At 37.8% G+C, this 24258-nt stretch overlaps 1 protein-coding gene across 2 annotated transcripts in view; it reads right to left on the reverse strand.

Moving 5' to 3' along the window:
• Positions 1-329: 329 nt before the first annotated feature.
• Positions 330-24258, reverse strand: part of SNX7 (sorting nexin 7) — a 101903-nt gene continuing 77974 nt past the window's right edge. For both annotated transcript variants that reach the window (XM_002715843.6, XM_070077999.2), the window contains exons 8-9: positions 23105-23257; positions 330-757 (exon numbers count right to left, since the gene is read on the reverse strand). In XM_002715843.6, coding sequence (XP_002715889.4) covers positions 680-757; positions 23105-23257 — 231 coding nt within the window. In that variant the 3' untranslated portion in view covers positions 330-679. The remainder of the gene's footprint in view (positions 758-23104; positions 23258-24258) is intronic.

Raw genomic sequence — 24258 nt, forward strand, 5'->3', positions numbered from 1 at the left:
TATATTTACTGGTGGTAATGTGATTGTGTGAAGATTTCTAACTAATGACAAATAATTTAAATCTCCTGGAAATTTTTTTAGTTAATTGTGGAAAACATTGCTTAACTTTTAACAACTCAATTTTCCAACAGCTAATGTTTAATAATTAATTATATTTAATAATATATTATTAAACATTAGCTGTTGGAAAATTGAGTTTTCTGATATCAAAATGAGTAAAATTTCAGATGAAATGCACAGGGTATTTGTTAACAAATGCTGAATTAATATTATAATCTGTTTTACAAGCCTTATCTACTGGTAGAAAAAGAACACACCATAACCAATCATTTCATATTAAACTTTTATTAAAACAGTCTTTCCATCATATTTAAAATGTCACGTTCCACAGTCAAGTATTCAAGGAAAAAATTTTCTATATGCAATTATTGGCACACAAATTTAAGAACATAATTAAAAAGAAGCTAAATCTCTCTATACAGACATATCTATATAGATAGATGTACGTGTCTCCAAATTCATGTTAATGAGCTGGAATACCTGAGTTTTCAAGTTGTTGGTTTTCCAGATAGTGTGAAACATTTCTCATCCCCTTGGTAAAGCACACAGCTGATCAAGAAAAAATAAGTTTGGTTGATAGATGCAGTCCCCAAAGATCAAACGGAAGTCCTCAATAGGGTTAAGGTTTATCTTCAGAGTCTTCTTCTAAGTGGAGGTCAGTCTGTGATGTAAGGAATGATTCCCATGTAGCAAGGCACTGGATAATGGAAACACACCATGGAGGAGATCACTTTCAGTGTTGAAAGGATTCATAAATCCTCATATATCTGTTCCTGTACCAATCTGTCCTGCTCCTATCTTCCATCATTTTGCCAGAATCCTTTACAGTTCTTACACATTTTAATTTTTAATGAGGGGAAACATATTAAAAAATAAAAAAATAGCATGGATCAGTTTACTAAATCAATCTGCTGTTGAACCATTTCAGGTGAGATAAAAGAACTCTAAGTTACTGAGAAAAAGATGGATCTACTTGGATCTGATGAGGCAGGCTACAGGCTTCCAGAGGAGTGCCGACACAAGCACCTGTTGGATTGTAATCTCTCTACATCAAGCATGAGTTTGGTAAAGTCAGGGAATTATTATCAGCTTAGTGATAGTTTCTTCAGCTATATATTAGGTTAAAGATAGTATTCACCACTTAGGGTGATTGTGAAAATAAACTTATATAATCTATATAAATCTCCATGCAGAATGCCCAGCACAAAGTAGGTGCTCAAAAATTAGCAAATATTATCACTGTCTGCTGTGATGAATGGTTAACATGGTCATTAATGTGCTAAAACACTTTGCTGCTTAGATAACAAATAAAAGGATTGTGTCCAATACACAAACAAGAGCTATAAAATGAAGTAATATAAAATAGTCTATTAATCCAAAGAAAGCAGAAAGAGGAAAATGATAATCATGAATTCTGCACAAAGAAAATAAGGGCAAAGTAACAGACACAAATTATATCAATAATCAATTTAGGTGTCTTAAGCCTAAATCTCCCAATAAATATGTAGATTACCTATTGAATAACTCATAGAAGCCATTTAAATTCTGTGTAAATTTTTTATAAATATCTAAGATATAAGGACATAAAGTTGAAATTAAAAGAGTGAAAAACATGTATCATGCAATGCATGCCAAGGGCAAAGGTAGAATGGCTGTACTAATCTCAAAGTAGATTTCAGTGCAAAGATCCTGATAGAAGATAAACATGATTATATCATAATGATAAAAGAGCCAGTTCATCTAGAATATAGTATTTAAAATGTTTACAAACACAATGAGAAAGCTTCAAAATATATGAAAACAAAAACTGACATAAATGCAAGGAAAAAGACAAATCTATAATTATAACTCATTTTGATAGTCTTCCGATGTTGACAGAATATGTACACAGAAAAGCAGTAACTTGGGAGATCTGAACAATACTATTAATTGCCTAAATGATACATACAGACAAAAGCAAAATATATATTTTCTTTCATGTACACATATAAAATTTACCAAGGCAGGCCATATTTTGGGCCATATACATAGTTTCAATAAATTTAAAAAGATTCAAGTCTTATGAAATGTGTTTTTTGAACAAAATGGAATCAAACTAAAATCAGTAATATAAAGATTCTTGAAAACTCACCAAATATTTTAATCTAAATAGGATAATCATAAGTAATCCTTGTGCCAAAAAAGAAATCAAAAGGGAAACTAGAAACTATTTTAAATTTAATTAAAAATGAAAAACAAGATAACAAAAATTTTGGTATGTCACTAAATCATGAAATTTATAGTACTACTTTATCCATCTACATTAGAAAAGAGGAAAGGATTCAAATCAATGCCTTTGGTTTCTACCTTGAAAACTGTAATAAAAAATCAAATTCAATATAATATGAAGGAAAAGAACACAATAGGAATCAATGAAAGAGTGAAACCAAAAAGGAAATACTATAAAGAACTTATCTATACATTTGACAACACAGATGAAATGGACCAATTTCTTGAAAGACACAATCTCACTAAGAAGACATAGACAACCAAAATGAGTTTGGATTTGTAGTTCATTATTTTCCAACAAAGAAAACTCCAGTTCTGGAAATTTTAACTGGTGAATTCTATTAAACATTTAAGGAAGAAGGCATTCTAATTTTATATAAAATCATCTAGAAAACTGAAGAAACAGAAATTCTTTCCAACGTAACAAAAACCAAATACATCACAAGAGAAGAAAAGCACAGACCAGAGTTCCTTATAGACATAAAGCTAAAAATTGTAAAGAAAATTCAGCAAATTAAATCCAACCATGTGTACAAATAACTATACATTACGAAGAAACGGGGATTTTGCCAAGAATGCAAGATTGGATTAACATTCAAAGATCAATCAACATAACTGACTATATTAAAGGCAGTATCATCTTTGTCAAATTCTCATGTCCAGGCAAGCACAGTAAGATGACAGCTGAGTAAGACACTCTGAAAATTGTCTCTCTACAGAAACCCCAAGTTGAACAGCTGCACACACACAACACACACACACACACCCACACCCCAAATCATCTTCCAAGAGCTACAGAAGCCAGATTAGAGACCACAGTGCCTGGTCCCAGTAGCAAAATATAGATAGAGATGCCTCACCTAGCAATTTGGGAGAAAGTCTCAATCTCAGTACCAGGCCCAACTCTAGAAAACCAGTGCCAGCAAGATCACAAGCCTCTGCCCACAGGCCTGTATCAGTAGACTGCCTTTAGATTCTCCCTAGCCAAGAAGCTGGGAGGCTACATCTGCCACAACTCCTCCAATCTCCTATCTTCAGCAGAACAAGACTCCCTCTGATAGGGAGCAGGGCAAGAAAGGGAATTTATAACCTTGCATTAGAGCCCATACCAGGGCCTAGGAGACCTAGCACCTGATGAAGTCCAAAGGCGTCTACTCCCCAGGACAATGCCCACAGATGGCCTGTGCATAGTTGCCTCAGTATCAGGTGGAGACCTACACCCTGGGGGGACAGACTCACTGTGGTGTGCATCATTGCCAGCCACATGTATGCCTCAAGACTGCACAGGGCCTGGCAATTGTGAAAACCAGGTGCAACCCAGCTTTGTGACAGCCTGGGAAGCCAAGAGGCTGTCTGTATCAGTCCTGTTGCCAGACCTGGGCAAACATTAAGAAATGACAGCACTGTATATGAGTCTCAGTGCTATGCTGGTAAACAGAGAGGAAACTCAAATAAATAAAATCAGAGATGAAAAGGAAGACATTACAACTAACACCACAGAAATGCAAAGGATCTTTAGAAATTATTATAAATAGTTATACAGCAAAAACACTTGTATATAACCTATAAGAAATGGAAAAAATACTGCAGCATACACTTTAGCAAAATTTAATCATGAAAAAAATAGAATGCCTATATAGACCAATAATTAGTAGAGAAAATGAATTAATAATAATAATAATAATTTCCCATCAAAGATAAGCTCAGGACCAGATAAGTTCATTGTTGAATTCTACCAAATCCTTAAAAATGGACACCAACTTTTCTTAAATTATTCCAAAAGATAAAATCGAAAATTACTCTAAATTTATTGAGTCCAGCTTTTATGTGATTCCAAACCATACCATGACATAACAAAATGAAATAGCTACAGACCAATATCTCTGACGAATATAAATGCAAAAATCTTCAACCAAATACCAACAAACTAAATCCAATAGCATATCAAAAAGATTTTTTACCACAATCAAGTTAGATTCATCCCATGGATGTGTGTACAAAGATATATACACAAAAACTTAGTCAAATAGAATCTGTACAGCAAAAACTATAAACATTGCTGAAAAATAATTGAAGAAAACACAAATTAATGGAAATACATGGAAAGACATCCATGTTCACAGACTGGAAGACTCAATATGATTAAAATGTCCATACTACTGAAGCAACTTATAGATTCAATGCAATCCCCATCAAAATATCAATGACATTTTCCATAGAATTAGAATGAACATTTCTAAAATTTACCAAAGAATTTGCATAGCCAAACCAATCTTGAGCAAAAACAACAAAGCAGGAGGCATTACACAATCTGACTTTGGAACACATATAAAAGCTGTACTGATCTAAACTGTGTGGTATCGGCATTAAAACAGATACAAATATCAAAGGAAGGTAACAGAAACTGTAGAAAAATCCCTTATGTCTGTAGCCGACTGATATTTGGCAAAGGTGGTAAGAATATGCATTGGAAAAAGGATGGTTTTTTAATCAATGGCACTGGGAAAACTGGATAGCCACATGTAGAAAGTGAAACTAACCACTACCTCCCCATGCTATCTCTCACGAGGCACAAAAATCAAATCAACATGGATTGAAGCTCTAAATGAATGACCTGAAATTTTGAAACTGCCAAAAGAAAGCAAAGGAGAGATGCTTTAGAACTTGGAATGAAAAAGGATTTTTTGAATGAGACCCCGAAACAAGAGAGAAATGTAAAAACAGACAAATGGAATTTCATCCAAGTGAAGCTCTTCTGCACAGCAAAGGAATGAAACAACAGAATGAAAACACACATTGCAGAATGGGAGACAAGTTTGCAAGTTTTATTTCTATGAGGGTTAGTAACCAGGAAATATAAGGAATCCAATTTAAAAATGAGCAATAGATCTAAACAAACATTAACCCAAGAAAGAGAAACAAGTGACCATTATGTAGATGAAAAAATGTGCAACGTCTCTAATCATCAGGAAAATAAAAATCAAAACCACAATGAGATCTCCCTTGCTCCAGTCAGATTGGTAATTACCAATAGGACAAACTCTGTCTTTCACAAGATGGATACAACTGGAAACCAGTACACTTAATGAAATAAGCCAGTCCCAAAAAGACAAATATGATGTTTTCCTTGATCTGTGGTAACTAACAGAGTACAAAAAATGTAATGTATAATTATTTGCACTGCAGCAGAGGACAGCTCAAGTCCTTGGGCCGCTGCACCCAGAAGAAGCTCTTGGTTCCTGGCTTTGGATCGGCTCAGCTCCGGCTATTGCAGCCATTTGGGGAGTATACCATCAGATGTAAGACCTTTCTCTCTCTCTCTGTATCTACCTATCTCTGTACCTCTGTTTTTTAAATAAATAAAATTAATCTTTAAAAAAATTAATGGTAAGGACGTTGAGCAAAGATACATCTTCTGCAAGCTGAATGGCTTCGGGCTGCCCTGCAGGTTGAACAGGTAGCAGATTGTTTACACATTTGCAGAGAAGAGACCAGTGGTCTCCATATATAGAAGATTCAGGAAGGAGACAAAGTCTCTCCCCTAATGTAAAGTATGGTTCTGCTTTTTATCAGCCCTCCTGACCCAGTTAATAGTTGTTTTTTTCTTATAAACATTGTGGATAGAATTTTTTGCAGTTTTTAATTTATATTTTGAGATTTCCTTTTCTATACTTGAAATTTGGTAAAGGAGATTTTGTAAGTATTTTTAGAGCTGATTTTTAATGTCTTTTCCTTAACATTACAAAGAAGTAAAATACCAATAGCTAATTTTTATGTCCTATCTGAGTGTGTTTTTTGTGGATTTTCCTACTGGAAAATTAGGGCTAAGATTTTTCTCCTGTTCTTAATTTGCTGACAATTTTTTAACATACATTAGCTATTCTACATTTGATAAGTTCTTAACTGACATATTAAAATTATACATATTTATAGGGTATCATGTGATATTTCAACACATGAATATATTGTATAATATCCAATCAGAGTAAACATATCTATCTACTCAAACATCTTACATTTCTTTACAGAGAAAACATCCAAAATTCTTCCAGTATTTTTTGGAGAAATACACAGTATCTTATCTATAGTCACCCTATTGTGCAGAACTCTTGTGTATATAACTTTTTTATATATTTCCAGGAGCATATACTGATATAAACTTTGAAAACAACTGACTTAATGCATGTCAGGCTGTACTAAGCTCAGTAAATGCAGATGGCCATAAAGAAGGAATGCACTGAACAACTGATGCCAAGATGCTGAGCATCACAAACCATGAATCAGGGCACCAACCAGCTGACATTCTGATTTCTTTAGGTTTTCCTCTAAAAGCCCAATCCATACTCAGGTTGCTGACCATAAGCCATTTGGGGCCTGCAAAGCTGAAGATCTGACCTTGAACCTCAGGAGCTGTCTTTGATGCTACTAAATCTCTGGGCAGCCTGAGAGACAGATTTTTATTAGATAAACTCTGCCTCTTCCTGTTGATGTTTAATATTCACTTGAGCTATCCAATATAACAGTAACAAGTTAATGGGCATAAATATTTTTTTTTTTTTTGACAGGCAGAGTGGATACTGAGAGAGAGAGAGAGAGAAAGGTCTTCCTTTTGCCGTTGGTTCACCCTCCAATGGCCGCCGCGGCCTGCGCACTGCAACCGGCGCACCGCGCGGATCCGGTGGCAGGAGCCAGGTGCTTCTCCTGGTCTCCCATGTGGGTGCAGGGCCCAAGCACTTGGGCCATCCTCCACTGCACTCCCTGGCCACAGCAGAGAGCTGGCCTGGAAGAGGGGCAACCGGGACAGAATCCGGCGCCCCGACCGGGACTAGAACCAGGTGTGCCAGCGCCGCTAGGTGGAGGATTAGCCTAGTGAGCCGCGGCGCCGGCTGGGCATAAATATTTTAAAAATAAAGAAAAGATGACCTCCAAACTTTTCAAGTTCCTTTACTCACTCTTGCTTTCTTTTGAGCATGAAAACAGTAAAACTCAAGAAGTAGACTTTCCTACAACATAAACAATTTAGTTCAGTGAGTTCAGTGTGTTTAGAATTACGGTAACTGGAACATTGTTGGGAATATAAACTAGTGCCGCTACTTTGGAAAACAGGGTGGCGATTCCTTAAAATGCTAGAAATAGACTTGCCTTATGATCTGGCAATCCCACTACTGGGTATGTACCCAAAAGACTTGAACCCATTGCATCAATGAGCTACCTGAACCACCAGGTTTACAGCAGCACTATTCACCGTAGCCAAAATTCGGGATCAACCAAGGTGTCTATGACCAGATGAATGGATAAAGACAATGCATATACATAAGTAATATTATTCAGCTCTAAGAAAGAATGAAATTCTACCATTTGCAGTGAAATGGATGCCAAAGAAGGACATCATGTTGAGTGAAATAAGTCGGAACCAGAAACACAAATATCACATGCTCTCCCTTATATGTTGGAGCTAAAATTTAAAAAACAACACCAAAAAAGAAACAAAAAAGAAAGAAATGTCTGTGTGTACCAGCATTGCTGCAAATATAGTTTTGTAAGTTTGTTTTATAACTTTGTCAAACCAATGGTTAAGAATGTGATTCTACTGGGGTCTGGCTTTATGGTATACTAAGCTAAGCCTCTGCCTGCAGCACTGGCATCCCCTGTGGGCACCAGCTCATGTCCTGGCTGCTCCTCTTCAGATCCAGCTCTCTGCTTATGGCCTGGGAGAGCGGTGGAAGATGGCGTTAAGTGTTTGGGATCCTGCACCCACGTGGGAGACCCTAAAGAAGCTCCTAACTCCTGGCTCCTGGCTTTGGATCAGCCCAGCTCCAGTCACTGCAGCCAACTGGGGAGTAAACAAGTAGACAGAAGACCTTTCTCTCCGTCTCTCCCTCTCTCTGTCTATAACTCTGCTATTCAAATAAATAAATAAAATATTTTAATAAAGAATGCTACACTACTATAGTTTTTGTGATTGAAATTTACTGCATATGGGTGAAATGGTTATTTTTCTATTGAATTACTGTTTATAGTCATTGTTTATATTCATGCTAAACTAGGGTCTTTTTGCTGTTTATGTACTAAACCTGTTATTTGGTGAAGTATTAAGCCTTTTTACTGTAATGTAAATTTAAAATATGCTATCTCAAAAACTAAGAAAGAAAGGGAGAAGGAAGGGTGGTGGGAGGGAGAGAGTGGGAAGAAGGGAGTGAGAGAGGCGGAGGATATCATGTTCTTAGAATTGTACCTACAAACCAGATGGAATCTGATAAAAATAATTAAAATGAAAACTAAAAAATTAAAAAATAAAGTTAAAATAAGTAAAATTTTATAAAAAGTATTTTCATTTGATATTTGGCTTTGCATTGTTATCAAACTAATATCCAGGATGTGGGGAACTGGAAAGTAAGTTTACCACATATCTTTGTTCATTGAGAATCAAAAGCCTGCTTTCCCTCAGGTGGCTGCAGTTTGTAGTCCAAACTTAAAAGCTATAGCTCCTCTCTAAGGACAGAAGTTTGAGGAAGAGAGATACATCATGGCTGGGAAGGTGAGACAGCACCAGCATAAACAGACTCAGTAGATAAACACAGCCCTTTAATTGTTACACGGTTGCTTAAATCCTTCTAACATACCCAAAATGCAATACTTAGAAAATTAATTTTAATGTTTAAGTCTTTCAATTTTGAAAAGACATCTCTTGCTGCATCACAAAGGTGATGATGACATTTGCCATTGGAAGAGGTAACTGTAAGTGCCTCTCAGTTCTTGTGAGCTGGTTAGTACTCCCACAAGCAGATGCCACCAAGTTTCTAAAGAGCAAATGTGGCAATAATGGTGTAATGGACACCATATAGCTCTCAAAGGATATCTCCACGTTGAAGAATCACTAATTTCTCAAGCTCCTGGGATATGATTAAATTCTATCCCACAAGAGTGATTTCAGGCAAAATTCTTCACTTTTCTGGACCTGTTTATCTATGCATAAAATAATAGGCTTGCACTAAGTGTTTCCATTAAGTTTTATCCTAGAAGTGCAACTGAACGGTTTCCAAAGGTTAACTGTGGCTGACAAGAAGTTGGCAAATGAGATCACAATTTGTAAATAAACTTTGCTCTGCTAGGCATGACTCAGTGTGGAATGCAGCAAACCTAAAACTACCTACGTTCCCAGTATTTGGTATTGATGAGATAATTATCATTATAAATAATTTTTAAGGTTCAGATTTATAAGGCTGGACACTGTGGCGTGGCAGGTTGAGCTAATGCTGGGCATGTGCATACTGCATAACAGAGTGCTGGTTCAAGTCCCAAGTGCTCTGTTTCCAGTCCAGCTTTCTGCTAATGTATCTGGGAAGATAGATGATGGCCCAAGTGCTTGGGCCCCTGTCACCCATGTGGGAGTCTAGGATGGAGACCCTGGCTCCTAGCTTCAGCCTGGCCCAGCCCTAGCTGTTGCAGCCATTTGGGGAATGAACAAGTAGATGGAATATCTCTGTCTGCCTCCCCCTCCTTTCTCTCTCTTGCTCTGCATTTCAAGTAGATGAAAAAAAATTAAAAAGAAAAATAAATGTATTATTTTTAAAAGGTTTCTAAACACAGGAGAAATATTTTATTACCAGTACAACTGCTATTACTACTAGTAGCCTACATATCACTCTGTGTTAGACCCTGAGCTAAGTGCTTTTCTTTTATCCATTCACTTAGCATATTTGAAACTTGTTTTCTATATTATTAATTTCAGACTAAGATAAAATTAATGGCTTAAGGGGTATGCTGATTGAGACTCCTGGAAAGATACTTATAAGCATGAAAGCTTAAATGGAATTCACTTTGGTGTCTCACTGGAAATATTAAACTTTACCACGAGGACTTTTCTTTCACTGTTATACATTCCATCACATACATAAATATATTTATATTTGAATACTCAAATATATGAAGTAATTACTATTATTTTCAGCATTTTAAAGATTTATTTATTTAGCTGACAGGCAGAGTAACAAGGGGAGGGAGGGAGAGACAGAGAGAGACTTTTAGAGAGTGATCTTCCATCTGCTGGTTCACTCGCCAAATAACTGCAATGGCTGGAGCCAGTCCCAGGCAAAGCCAGGCATCTGGGACTCCCAGGTGGGTGTCAGGAGCCCAACTATTTCGGCTATCTTCTGCTGCTTTCCATATGCATTAGCGGGGAGCTGGGTTGGAGGGGGCCAGCTGGGGCTCAAACTGGTGACCATAAGGGATGCCAACACTGCAAGTGGCAGATTAAGCCTCTGGGCCGCAACGCTGGCCCCTCTTTTCAGCACTTCTTAGATGAGGACACTGGGGCTCACTGAAAGAGAGGCCCTCGAGCTCATTCCACTTAAAGCCAAAATCCACACCTATCCACAGCCCATGCTGTGAAAACACCAGCAGAGCTCGCAATATGTCCACACATACTGCCACCAATCTAAAACAGCTGATAGAAGAACTGCTTTCATCTAAAATATCACATAGGTCAAAATCAGTAAAATGTGATCTATGCATCTCCATGGTAATAAAGTAAAATAAATAGAAATTTGCTGAACATATTAACAATAATATATATTATGGAATGTGATAAAATGCAGCCATTGCCAGATATTTAAGTACAGAAATTCCCATTGTAAGGCAAAAGTTGCTGTGTTTCTAACTTTACCAAATAATCTAAACATACCTTCCAGAGGGTGTCATGATAACTGCATCTCTCTCAATAAACTAACAATGGGTAGTATGACTGAGTGTCCTCCAAATATTCTAATGTTGTCTCAAATGAACTTGGGCACAGACAGTATCTGCTACATCTTAGGAAATACTGAAACTCCAATTTATACTCCCTTCTTTAGGAGGCCAATATTTAGCATCTATAAGAACTGCAGGACCTGTTCAAAACATACAGCAGTGTGTATTACATTTTAATGTAAGATTCAAAACAATACTGAAAACTTTCATAAACTGCATGCTTTGCAATTTTGAAATGTAATCAACCCAGGAAGAAATTAGTTGTTGTCAGAGAAATGCAACTTGTCCGATTCTGCTACCGCTCAAAATTACTTATTAAATTCCACTTCTAGAAAAGTCTAAGGTCAGCTTCTGAAAATCATCTGCCAGGCTATAATTTTCCAAACATTAATAAGCTTAAAATGGTAATAGTAATATATTATTTTTGAAAAATTACCTTTATTATCTTTCAACACGTAAGTGGTAAGTCTGCCCTTATAATGCCACAATACATAAATGACTACCAGTTAATATAAAAGAACTCATTAGCTACAAACGCCATCTTGTGGTCCATTTTTTATTATTCTCTATTATTCTGTAGCTTCTAACTCAGTATCTGATAAAGATAGAAGGAAATTTAAGCATGATTTATTCTATTTGTCTTATTTTTACATGTGGGGAGATTAGGTCTTAAATAATACGAGAGGACTTTAAAACATTTGTGGAAAAATAAAATAAAAGGTAAGTTTATTTTGGTTCCATTTTTTAAAAAGCCATGGCTATTTTTTTTCATAATATGCATTTTCCACAAGCTTTTGAAAACCCTTCATATACTAGAAATCTTTGTAGGAGGAATATAAGAGGAAAGATTTAAATGGTTACCTTTTCAATTCATACTTTTTCTATAGTATAATATTATTGATTTTGATTTACAACAAGCTAATCAATGAGGTTTGTTCAGTTTAATTCTAACACTTCAAACATGAAGTATATCTATTTTAGTTTATGAATACACTGAAAGTATAGCAGACTATGAGGAAGAACACATTTACTTTTGGATTACTGAGAAATTAGCAAGGTAGAATTAAAATGCTTAGGCATATTACTTAAAGTATGTTACTTATACATTCTAATTTCATTCAATTGCAGATTTGACAGCATGTGTGGATGGGGGTCAGGGTCAAAGGTTAGAGTATCACTAGTTCTCTGACAGAGTAGCAAATAGGGCACACAGAGTCATGTTTAGGATTCTACAATTAGCTAGTGGCAAGCACCTTGATATCCAACTTTAATGTTCTCATTAGTAAACTCCTCTCAACCTTTTTAAAAGTTTATTTATTTAAAGGACAGTGACAGAGAGAAGAAGACTTAGAGAGGACACACACACACATAACACACACACACACACAGAGCGAAAGAGAGAGAGAGAGAATCTTCCGTCCACTAGCTCACTCCCCAAACATCCCCAACAGTCAAGGCTGGGTCAGTCTGAGTTCAGGAGATGGGGATTCCATTGAGGTCTCCCACACGGGCAGTAGGGACCTAGGTCCCTGAGCCATATTCTGCTGCCTTCCAGAGCTAAATATCAGCAGGAAGTTAGATTAGAAGTAGAAGTGAGACTCAAACTCAGGGACTTAGATATGGGATATGGGATACAGGCATCCCAAGTGGCAGTTTAACCTACAGTACCAAAATACCTGCCCCAAACTTGCCTTCTTTATTTAAGATGTTGTATCATGCAACGTATGCATGTTTGGGTATATTTTCAATCAGTTTTTCTGTTTTGAAATCCCTGCCCTTGTATTGCCTAATTAACTTATTTACAGGAAAAAAAATGTATCTAGTCCAAAGACAGGATGAAGCATAGACTGTCTATGTTATGGTATAACAGTCCATTTCACAGCTAAGCTCAATTTCATTTGTATAGATAATTAAGAAATAATTATATTACAGAATACTGAGGACTAGTGAGAACACTTCTAATAGAATTCATAAGAAAGCAGTAATCTGAAAAACAAAAAAAAATCTTTATGATTTACATGAGACCTAATAAACGAAGTAGCCATGTGGAAGCATAGCTGTAGCTATGGCTTTTGAAAGTCATGCAGAAATCATCATTTAATCAAATAACAAAATAGTTAAGTTCATAATACTTTGGAAATTCTGTTTGTAACAAATAGTTTTAAGATTTATCTTAAAGTAAGTAAAAATGAAATTTTCACTGCACTTAATTATATTATTGAGAACAGACATTATTCTGTTATGTACTTTAACTCTTTAATAAGTTTTGGAATGAGTAAAGACCCTACCTATATTAAGTGCAAGAGATGAACAGACTCAAAGCCAGAAGGAACTTAAGAGCAGTGATTCTGAGGCCTGTGCTGTGGCCTAGTGGGTAAATCTGCCACCTAGGATGCCGGAATCTCATATGGGTGCTGGTTCCAGTCCTGGCTGCTCCACTTCTGATCCAGCTCCCTGCTAAAGCACCTGGGAAGGCAGAGGACGATGGGCCAAGTGCTTGGGCCCCACACCAGGAAGAAGCTCCTGGCTCCTGGCTTCTGATTGGCCCAGCTCCTGTGTTGCACTGATTTGGGGAGTGAATCAGCAGATTTAAGATCACTGTCTGTCCCTCCCTCTCTCTCTGTAACAGTTTTTCATATAGATAAATATTTTTTTTAAAGAGCAGTGCTTCTCAAATTATCTCTAGCAAAGAATAATTATTTTTATTTCAATCTTCTAGGGATCATTATGTGGTTCTACTGAACATGACTAAGTATGATTCATCCCACATATAAATCACAATACCACAATAAATCGACAATAACCTAATTGGTATATATTATATGCAACAAGAAAAGTCTACTATTCGCCTGCATAGATGGATTGGTAATATGGAATTACTATAGAAGATTATAATTTATATATTATAATTTCAATCTCTGAACTGAATCTAGGACAATAATTTAAGGAATGAGCAATGGTCCACACGGAAGCAGCATTACTTTAGACATCAGCATAATTACTCAAGGATTCCAAAGCTGTGTTACGTGAAACATTAGTCCTGCAAGAAACAAACACTATGTAATCAAGGAAATAAGAAGTTCCTCAGATTCTCAAATCACATAAGCACATAATCTGAGAACATCTTTAAGAAATAAACCTGCTTAACTTTTTTTAAATTTTTTTTTTTTTAATTTTTTGACAGGCAGAGTGGAGAGTGAGAGAGAGAGAGACAGAGAGAAAGGTCTTCCTTTTTCGATGGTTCACCCTCCAATGGCCACCACAGCTGGTGCGCAGCGGCTGGCGCATTGCGCTGATCCGAAGCCAGGAGCCAGGTACTTCTCCTGGTCTCCCATGGGGTGCGGGGCCCAAGCACTTGGGCCATCCTCCACTGCCTTCTCGGGCCACAGCAGAGAGCTGGCCTGGAAGAGGGGCAACCGGGACAGAATCCGGCGCCCCGACTGGGACTAGAACCCAGTATGCTGGCGCTGCAGGCGGAGGATTAGCCTATTGAGCTGCGGCACCGGCCAAACCTGCTTAACTTTAACAACTCCTTTGCTCTAGTTTTTACAACCAGAAGCATCTTGTAACATAACAGGAATTTAATGTTATTATATGATTCTCATAAAACAAATTTTCCAAAAGCAAATTCCAAAGAGATCACCAAGACGAAGGTCTAGCAAATGGAATCAACTGACCTCTAAAAAGTACATCTTCATTCCCCACATTGAGGGATATCTTACGCACAATAACTTTGGCTTGAATATAAAGATTCTTGTAAAATGAAACCAGCTAGGTTCACCTCTTGGAATATCAGGGCAGGGCCTTGTCAACAGCACAAAGGGTAAAATGCACCTTTTTATTTGCTATGGAAGGAAACACTCTTCCACATATAAGGGGAAAGCTGGATCAACTTATGTAGATGGAAGTTCAAAGGGCAGCTGGTTGTAATAGAGCAGTCTTTCAAGCCAGTAAATTGAAATTTACTCTCCAGAGTTCATGGTCACCTAAACTCTAGTGAGCTTCAGAAATATTGCATTCCTATCACATTTTCCTTTAGTATTTTCTAGAGCTGTTTCAGACAAATAGTCCATAAATAGCTTCTGTGAGCAAGTAAAATTGGGACACGAGAAGTTAAGGATAAACAGGTTTCTTTCCTAAAGAGCTTCTTAGAAACATAAGAAAGCTAAGGAACGTGGCTCATTTTCTCTGACAGAGTGAAACAGTCTAATACAGTTGGAAGGCACTTGGCTATCAAGTTCCCATACTCAAGAATAGCCAAAGTGAAACCCATAGAAGTAAATTATCGGCCGGTGCCGCAGCTCACTAGGCTAATCGTCTGTCTGCAGCGCCGGCACACCAGGTTCTAGTCCCGGTCAGGGCGCCAGATTCTGTCCAGGTTGCCCCTCTTCCAGGCCAGCTCTCTGCTGTGGCCAGGGAGTACAGTGGAGGATGGCTCAAGTGCTTGGGCCCTGCACCTCATGGGAGACCAGGAGAACACCTGGCTCCTGGCTTCAGATCAGAGCGGTGCGCCGGCCACAGCGTACCAGCTGTGGCGGCCATTGGAGGGTGAACCAACGGTAAAGGAAGACATTTCTCTCTGTCTCTCTCTCTCACTCTCCACTCTGCCTGTCAGAAAAAAAAAAAAAAAAAGTAAATTATCAGGAGATCAACCAGGTCCCCAAATAGACAATAATTGGAACCAAAAAGACCTGCTCAAAGGTACCATCTGAGATCTAAAATAGTCCATCTAAAAAAGTTCTTTGCAAACTATGTTAAGTGTTGATTTCCCTGAGTTTATCTTAGAATTCTTGCTTATTTACTGAAACAAATCCCTGATCTGTCTCCAAAGTAAAACATCTCACATGCCCTACTACCTTTACAACCAACCAATATAGATGATCCATTCATCATAGATCACGGCCCAAAAACATTTCCATTGATTATTTTCAACCTATGATCAATGGTGAAGCTTCCGTCAGATAGTAACAATGAAAAGTATTAAAATCCTAAACTCACATAAGGTTACTCCATATTTCCCTTGCTCTGCTTCATTTTATGGTGTACCCTTAGATTCCATCTGGACAAGAACTGATGACTCGCAGGAGGGAAAACAAAGAATTTCCATGGTTTGGTAGTAAAATGTAGGACAAGCTTAATCATTCAATAACCAAAAACATCAGTCTCTTTATTACAAACACAAGGAAAAATCTCCTAGATGTTCAATAGAGTGCACTTAATTGCATTAAAGAAGATGAAAAGCTGATGTTTTACATTGGATGAAGATGGCCAAGTCTAAATGAATTAGATGACCCATCAACTCTGAATAAACTAGATGGTCTGTAGAAAAATTCTTTTAACTGGGATAAAAATTATTAGATTGAGTACATTTCTAAACTGCTTAGACTCTGAAGCTGGTCTGCTTGCTTTGCAGGAAATCTAGCCTACATCTAATGAGACTCTATTTAATCTTATGGGTACATTGTAGCTCTGACACATTCTTCACATCCGTCCACAGACAGTGTGCTCTTTTCTGAAGAGCTGTTTTAGCAGCACCAAGGTACCTACCTGCCTTCCACAGGCCTAGGGTTTAGGTTAGGCCTTAGTAGCTACCAGGAGTCATGATTTAAAAACAAAAGTACGTTAGTAAGGATTCAAAAAGACCTTTCCTGGATAATTGTCGATTGCTTTTAGAAAGAAACAGTTTAACTTCAAAAGGTACCTCTTCACTCACATTCAGTCTGAGAGATAGCCAACATAAAAACAAATTTAATGATTCAATATAGGTCATCTGTTATGCATCTGTCACAACATTTTTTAAGAAAATTCAAAACACCACCTGCTATGCCTTGGGCTCAAAACTATATTAAACAAATGTCTGGGTAAATCCTATACCATTTTTATCCTTCTCTCTCCAAAATAGGCTGTTAAGGGTTATGTATGGTGTGATTTAGAACTTACAGAAGAGGTTAACTACTTTGGAAATAGATGTCATTGTTCCGGAATCCTCAATAACCATCACTGGAACTACTTTTAACACACCTAGGAAAGAAATATGACCTGAATTTCTTCCGGGTAAGTGAAGGTCTATCAGTCATTCCCTATCCGATTCAACAGCTGGTTTGTAAGCACTGACTTCAGGTTGGTAAAGGAACAGCTTGTACACCACTCATTGGAAAAATACATCCAGCTGCTATGATTTGGATGATGAGCATTGCCCAAAAGTTCCTATGTTAATTGTTTGGTCCCCGGAGCACCGCTATTGGGAAGTGGTAGGAACTTTAGGAAGTGGGGCTAGTATAGTCCCTTGGTTTGTGAGTGGCGTGTCCTTGGAAGGCGCTTCTTGTGAGAGGTTGTTATGAAAGTTTATGTTGGTCCCACCCAGTCTCTTGCTCTCTGCTCCCTGGCTTCTCATAAAATCTGTCCTCTGCACATGTTTTACCATCTGTCATGGGTCCCTCACCAGAGTCAAGGTCTGTATTTGGACACTGAACTTCCAAAATTTGAACTAAATAAACCTCTCTTTACTTCATAAGAATTCTCAGGCATTTCATACAGTGATGGATATAGACCAGCCTACTCTTTCTTTATTATTTTTATTTTTTATTTTTGACAGGCAGAGTGGACAGTGAGAGAGACAGAGAGAAAGGTCTTCCTTTTGCCGTTGGTTCACCCTCCAATGGCCGCCGTGGCCGGCACTCTGTGGCCAGCGCATCGCGCTGATCCGAAGCCAGGAGCCAGGTGCTTTTCCTGGTCTCCCATGGGGTGCAGGGCCCAAGCACCTGGGCCATCCTCCACTGCACTCCCTGGCCACAGCAGAGGGCTGGCCTGGAAGAGGGGCAACCGGGACAGAATCCGGCGCCCCGACCGGGACTAGAACCCGGTGTGCTGGCACCGCAAGGCGGAGGATTAGCCTAGTGAACCATGGCGCCGGCTCAGCCTACTCTTTCTATGGAAATGAATAGTTTTAATTTGATCATCTGTTCAAGTATGCTGGATTTGGGGGCCAGTGTTGTGGCACAGCTGGTTAACCTACCACCTTTGACACTGGCATCCCATTTTTGAGCACTGGTTCAAGTTCTGGCTGCTCCGTTTCCCATCCAGTGCTCTGCTAATGTGCCTGGGAAAGCAGCAAAAGTTGGCCCAAGTATTTGGGTCTCTGTAACAGATGTGGGAGACCATAATGGGGTTCTGGGCTCCCAGCTTCGGCTTTCAGCTGGCCTAGACTTGGCTGTTGCAACTATTTGGGGAGTGAACCAGTGCATGGAAGATCTCTCTGGGGCGCTCTCTCTCTCTCTCTCTAACTCTGTCTTTCAAATAAATCTTAAGAAAATAGGCTGGATTTCAGTTATATTCTGTTTGTATTTGTAACCCTTTCAACTTATACATTTATTCTCCTTGATGGAGTGAAAGAAAAATGAGGTGGCTCTGGTTTCTCAATTTCTATTACAGAGCTTTCATTAGAAATTTGTTTTTCTAATTTTATTATGACTTTTTAATTCTTAACTTTCTTCTTCCCGAAAAGGCTACTTACTCATACTCTGTGTCATTTAATGCTAACAGTGTTTGGAAGTTCTTCACTTTTTTTTCTTCCCCAAGACCTCACTTCTTCCTGAATTGTGCCCTTCTTACCCTTCTTTATTTTTGATTTTCATCATTAACCATATCCCCTTTTTTTGTCTTTGTTTCCATAGCCCATCGTGCAAAGGTGTTATAATATCTGATTTGTTATCTGCTTCGTTCATTTCACTTTTAGAATTGCTTGCTGTTAGGCCTGGTGCTGTGGCGTAGAGAGTAAAGTCTCCACCTGCGACACTGGCATCCCATATGGGCACTGGTTCGAGCTGGCTGCTCCATTTCCAACATAGCTTCCCACTAAGAGCCTGGAAAAAGCAGCAGAAGTTGGCCCAAGTGCTTGGGCCCCACATCCACATGGGAGACCTGGAAGAAGCTCCTGGTTCCTGGCTTTGGCCTGGCCCAGCCCTGGCTATTGTAGCTATCTGGGGAGTGCACCAGTGAATAGAAGATATCTCTCTAATTCCCTTTCTTTCTTTCTTTTTCTCTCTGTGAAATAAAAATAAATAAAGCTTTTTTAAAATGAATTGCTCATTCTTAATTCATTTTCTCTTATGATACTTTGAAAGTACAACTAGCTTTTCTATAATTTTTAAGCTATTTAACTAAATCCTAAGAACTATGGCTGAGGATGGCTTGCGGTTCCATCCTTCACTTTCACCTCCCAGATTTTTAAAAGGGTACTTTCTCTCTAGGTTACTGACATGCTATTATGACAGTTCTTCTTTGCTATAGCTAAGCTTAGGGAAGTCATTCTCCTCATTGTATTTATGTACTGTGGAATACTATTCAGCCATTAAAAAGAATGAAATCCTGTCTTTTGCAGCAAAATGGATGCAACTGGAAATCACTGTGCATAGTAAAATAAGTCAGCCCCCAAAGGGCAAATATAATGTTTTCTCTGATGTGTGGTAGTTAATAGAGAATACAAAAAAATGTGTAGGAATGAAACAGACATCTTGTGATTTGATTGTTGGTTTTAGCCTCTGTTTCTACTCCTTCGGAACAGTGCTCTTTCTATTTTTCCTTGTTGAATACTATGGTTAGTGGTGCATTAAGCCTGTGATTATAATGGGTTGAAACTATCCTTTTGGGGCTGATGCTGTGGCATAGTGAGTAAAGCCGCCGCTTGCAGTGCCAGCATCCCATATGGGCACTGGTTTAAGTGCCGGCTGCTCCACTTCTGATCCAGCTCTCTGCTATGGCCTGGGAAAGCAGTAGAAGATGGTCCAAGTCATTGGGCCCCTGCATCTGTGTGGGAGACCCAGAAGAAGCTCCTGGCTCCCGGCATTGGATCAGCGCAGCTCGGGTTGTTTCGGCCAATTCGGGGAGTGAACCAGTGGATGGAAGATCTCTCTCTCTCTCCTCTCTCTTTCTCTGTGTGTGCAACTCTTTAAAATAAATAAATAAATCTTTAAAAAAAATTAACTATCATTTTGCAAACCTTAAAGGAAGAAAAAGAAAGGAAGGAAGGAGGAGATTTGAGGGAGGGAGAGCGGGAAGGAGAGAAGTATGCTTACCTTTGTAGATTTGTACCTATGAAATATATGAAATTTGTTCTCTTTACATCAATAAAAATCAGACCATAGTTGATGCCAACTTTGGATTGTAAAAATAACAAAAGAAAGCAACTCAAAACAATCATTTTTGATTACTGGTCCTATAGAACAAAATGCAAAAGGAGAGTAACATCTTTTATCTATTCAAAGTTTAGCTAAAACTTATTCTGTACTTGGAGCCACCTATCTCTCAATAAATTTACACTTCTAAGCAGAATATTTCAATATGATAACAACCAGAGTCTAACACTAACACAGACCCATACTTCACAATTATAATTTGACTTTCCCCTTCACTTTTTTTTTTTTTTTTTTTTTTTTTTTTTTTTTTGACAGGCAGAGTTAGACTGTGAGAGAAAGAGAGACAGAAAGGTCTTCCTTTGGTTCACCCCTCAAATGGCGGCTACGGCCAGCGCCAGGAGCCAGGTGCTTCCTTCTGGTCTCCCACATAGGTGCAAGGCCCAAGCACTTGGGCCATCCTCCACTGCGCTCCCAGGCCACAGAAGAGAGCTGGACTGGAAGAGGAGCAATCGGGACAGAATCCAGCGCCCCAACTGGGACTAGAACCCAGGGTGCCAATGCCAGTGCTGCAGGCAGAAGATTAGCCAAGTGAGCTGTGGTGCCCACCTTCCCCTTCACTTTGATATTTAAATTGTAACTTGTAAACAAGTTGTGACCCTTTCACCTCATACAAGTAAATTCAAAGGCCAATGATCATACCTTATTTCATTTATTATGGTTAAAAACAAACCCTGTGGAGATTCATCAATGCAAATGTTGATGAAAAAGGTATTTCTATTACAAAATAATTTAACTAAAAAGGAATGGGGAGGTTCTGAGACATTTTACTTCCCTGTATACCTGGGATCTTCAGAAGTCAACAGATAGACTGTTGCTGTTTGGGCCTCCTGGTCTTTCTGTGATTAAGAACCCTTGATATGTAAAGACTCCAAATCTTGATTTTGTTTGAAGGGACTAATGTGGCAAATCAATGAAAAGTTTTCAGTCAGGAAAAACACCAACTAATAACTGAAGCTGAAATAATCTTGAAACTTCACTAAAAAACCAACAATTCCTCTAAATTTGTACATGCAAGATGCAGCACAACAGAGGCATTTTTAGTAACATTTAGATACGTAATTCACTTGTAGGAAAGTTAAAAACATAACACATTGATATAAACTGCACGATTTACTATATAGCACAGTTTTATTAATTTAACTGTTACTAAGAAAACGGTGTTTTGTGTCAATTTAATTCAGTCTATCAGAATGACAAGAATAAAAATCTATGTGAAGATGATAGCCAAGAACCAAACTTATCCTTAGAGTTTTATGGGATTATAATGGACATTTTCTCTTAAAAACTTTAAGGCAAAATTTATAAAAATTATCATTCAAAGGGAATTATACTATGTGCCTTTGTCAGGTGATTTTTATATCTTATTATACTTTTGTATTATAATCAGAATCATGTATATATATAACATTTTCTATTTTCAAGGTATTTTTATTGTAAAATATCTCAGTTGATTGTCACAATTCTGTAATCCAAACATGGATACATTTTATTTCAAAGGTGAGAGAAGTGAATTTACTTCTGTGGATTTAATAATTAAATCACAAGAGAGCTTTATGTTAATAAATAAGCTTCGTCAAACTGAAATAAATTAAGGCATTCAAAATCTGAGATTTATAGGAAATTCCTCTTAGACTCTTAAAGTTGCTAAAGCAGAATAAAAAATTAAGGAGAGAAAGAAAATGTTCTAATTTCACACACTGAAACAAAATAAAGCCACTTAGACCTGGTCATTCATCTTTAGCCCATTACCAGGAAACCCCTAAGTCAATTCACACCTCCACCTGTGTGGCTGCGACATAGCCCCTGCACCTCTAACTAGTCTCATTAGGTCCACTTTTGCTCCACTCCGACCCATATTCTAAAAGGCAAATCCACTATTATCACTTGCATGCTGAAATATCCACAGTGCCTCCCACTTCTCTTCCAATGAATGAAGAAGATTAAACTCATAAAACACTCCTCAATCTAATATTTTAACTTAGCATATCTCCACCACTCCTTTCTCCGAACAACAACCCTAGTTATTTAAGCTTGCTCTCTCATTTCTAGGCTTTTGAACATAAGTCTTCCTTACCTGGAAATCTATATCTCTTACATCTTATCTGGGTGACTCTTAATCATTCAGGTCTCAGCACAAGCATGTCCTCTGAGGAACCTTTCTTACAGTGTCTTTCTGTGTGGAGTTTATACCACTTTGTTACAATATTTGGTTTTAAGTGAGTGTTGTTTCCCTCTTATGACTGTAACTACATGAGAAAGGGATTATGTTTATTTTGGATGCTGTGTTCTTTCCAAGGACTGAGCAATGTCCGATTATAGTAGGAACTCAATTAACTCTTGTCAAATGAAAGAAAGTATCAGTATCAGTCCATCTTTCAAAATATACAATAAAGTATCTTTTATTTTTTTGACAGGCAGAGTTAGACAGAGAGACAGAGAGAAAGGTCTTCCTTCCATTGGTTCACTCCCCAAATGGCCCCTATGGCCGGATACAATAAATTATCTTTAAACTATAAGCATTGCAGATTATAAAACATACTTTCCTTAATGTATAAATTTCACATATTCATTAACTCAGAGATAAGGTTAAAGGTGTGTATTTAAAATAGATCTTGTAGGAATAATGTCTAGACTATGCTGTGTGGAGGAAAGTGATAGTAGAGCCGTGACTTGACCCAGGCACTCCCATGTGAGATCTAGGTATTACCTACTATGCCTTAGCCATTGTGCAATGCACCTTCCCTCTTTAATGAAATCTTTCAACACAGGACAGATGGAAAGTAAGAGGTTGTTACTTTTAAAAAAATGAAGCAATATCAAATATCTCTAATTACCTGTTCATAATAGTGGATATTCTCCTCAGCCATATCTGTAAATGCTGACTTGATATCATTCTGCATATTCTGTTTCCATCTTTCCCAATCTGCTTTCAGGGCATTATTTGCACATTCCACTTTATCTTCAAGTTTTCCAATCTCTTCTGTAAGCTGAATTAGGTTCACAAAGAGAGACAAGTTAACCTTTGCATTCTTGCCATTAGGTGAATTCATCAAATTTCAGCTGCACATTGTATCAAAACAGCTTAAGAATAACATTTTGGAAAGATCATCACTTTTTATCATGCGTACATAGTAGTAAAAGTATAAAGAAAACAGAATTCAGTCAGGGCTGTTGACCTGAGTTCCAAAGTCTGCCACTGATTATTAGCACCTGACCTCAGCTAAACCTCTTAAACCTTGATCTTCATTTTCACTGTTGATGAAACAAAGGAAATCAAGCTACAAATTATCTCAAAACGCTTGTACTAATGCTCTCATGAGGACTATCTTTTCTGATAATATTTGTCAAGAAATACGATTTCATTCACTTCAGCTCTCGAGTCCTGGCCCTCCTTGTTCAATTGTTTTTAGCAGAACACACAATTAGCTGACATGCTGTAACAGCCAAACTGACCATGGAATCCGTCCTGGAGGGATTGGCTTACCAAAGTTCACTCAGATAGTCAGAACACAGGCAATTTTATATCTCAAGATCCTGACCCAGTCTATGCTCCATTAGCCAGGCTTATTATGATATTACACTCTTCTACCACCCATCAACCTTCAAGAATGTAATTCATAGACGTATTCTCTTATTTGTGGCCTATGGCTGCATTTGTGTGTTTACCAATGAATATATGTACATCCATTTCCATCATTCATAGATTCAGCATACATTCACCAAGCACTTTGTCAGTATAGGGTATTTTTCCAGGATCTGGAGATTCAGAAGTGAAAAAAAAAAATAAACGAAATTCTTTGCTTTTACCAGAGTTTATACTCGCCTAAGGAGTGACAAGCTATGTATAAGAGAAAAAATATATAAGCTATCAGCTGGTAAGAAATGATGAAAAGGAAAATGAAACAGAAAGGTAACCAGGGAATGTGAGGAGACTCCAATTGTAAATAAGGTGGCCAGGAAAAGTCTAAACAAGAAAGTGTCATTTGAA

The sequence above is a fragment of the Oryctolagus cuniculus genome, chromosome 7, assembly GCF_051225735.1.
Source record: "Oryctolagus cuniculus isolate XC-2025 breed Fujian yellow rabbit chromosome 7, ASM5122573v1, whole genome shotgun sequence".
Lineage (NCBI taxonomy): Eukaryota > Metazoa > Chordata > Mammalia > Lagomorpha > Leporidae > Oryctolagus > Oryctolagus cuniculus.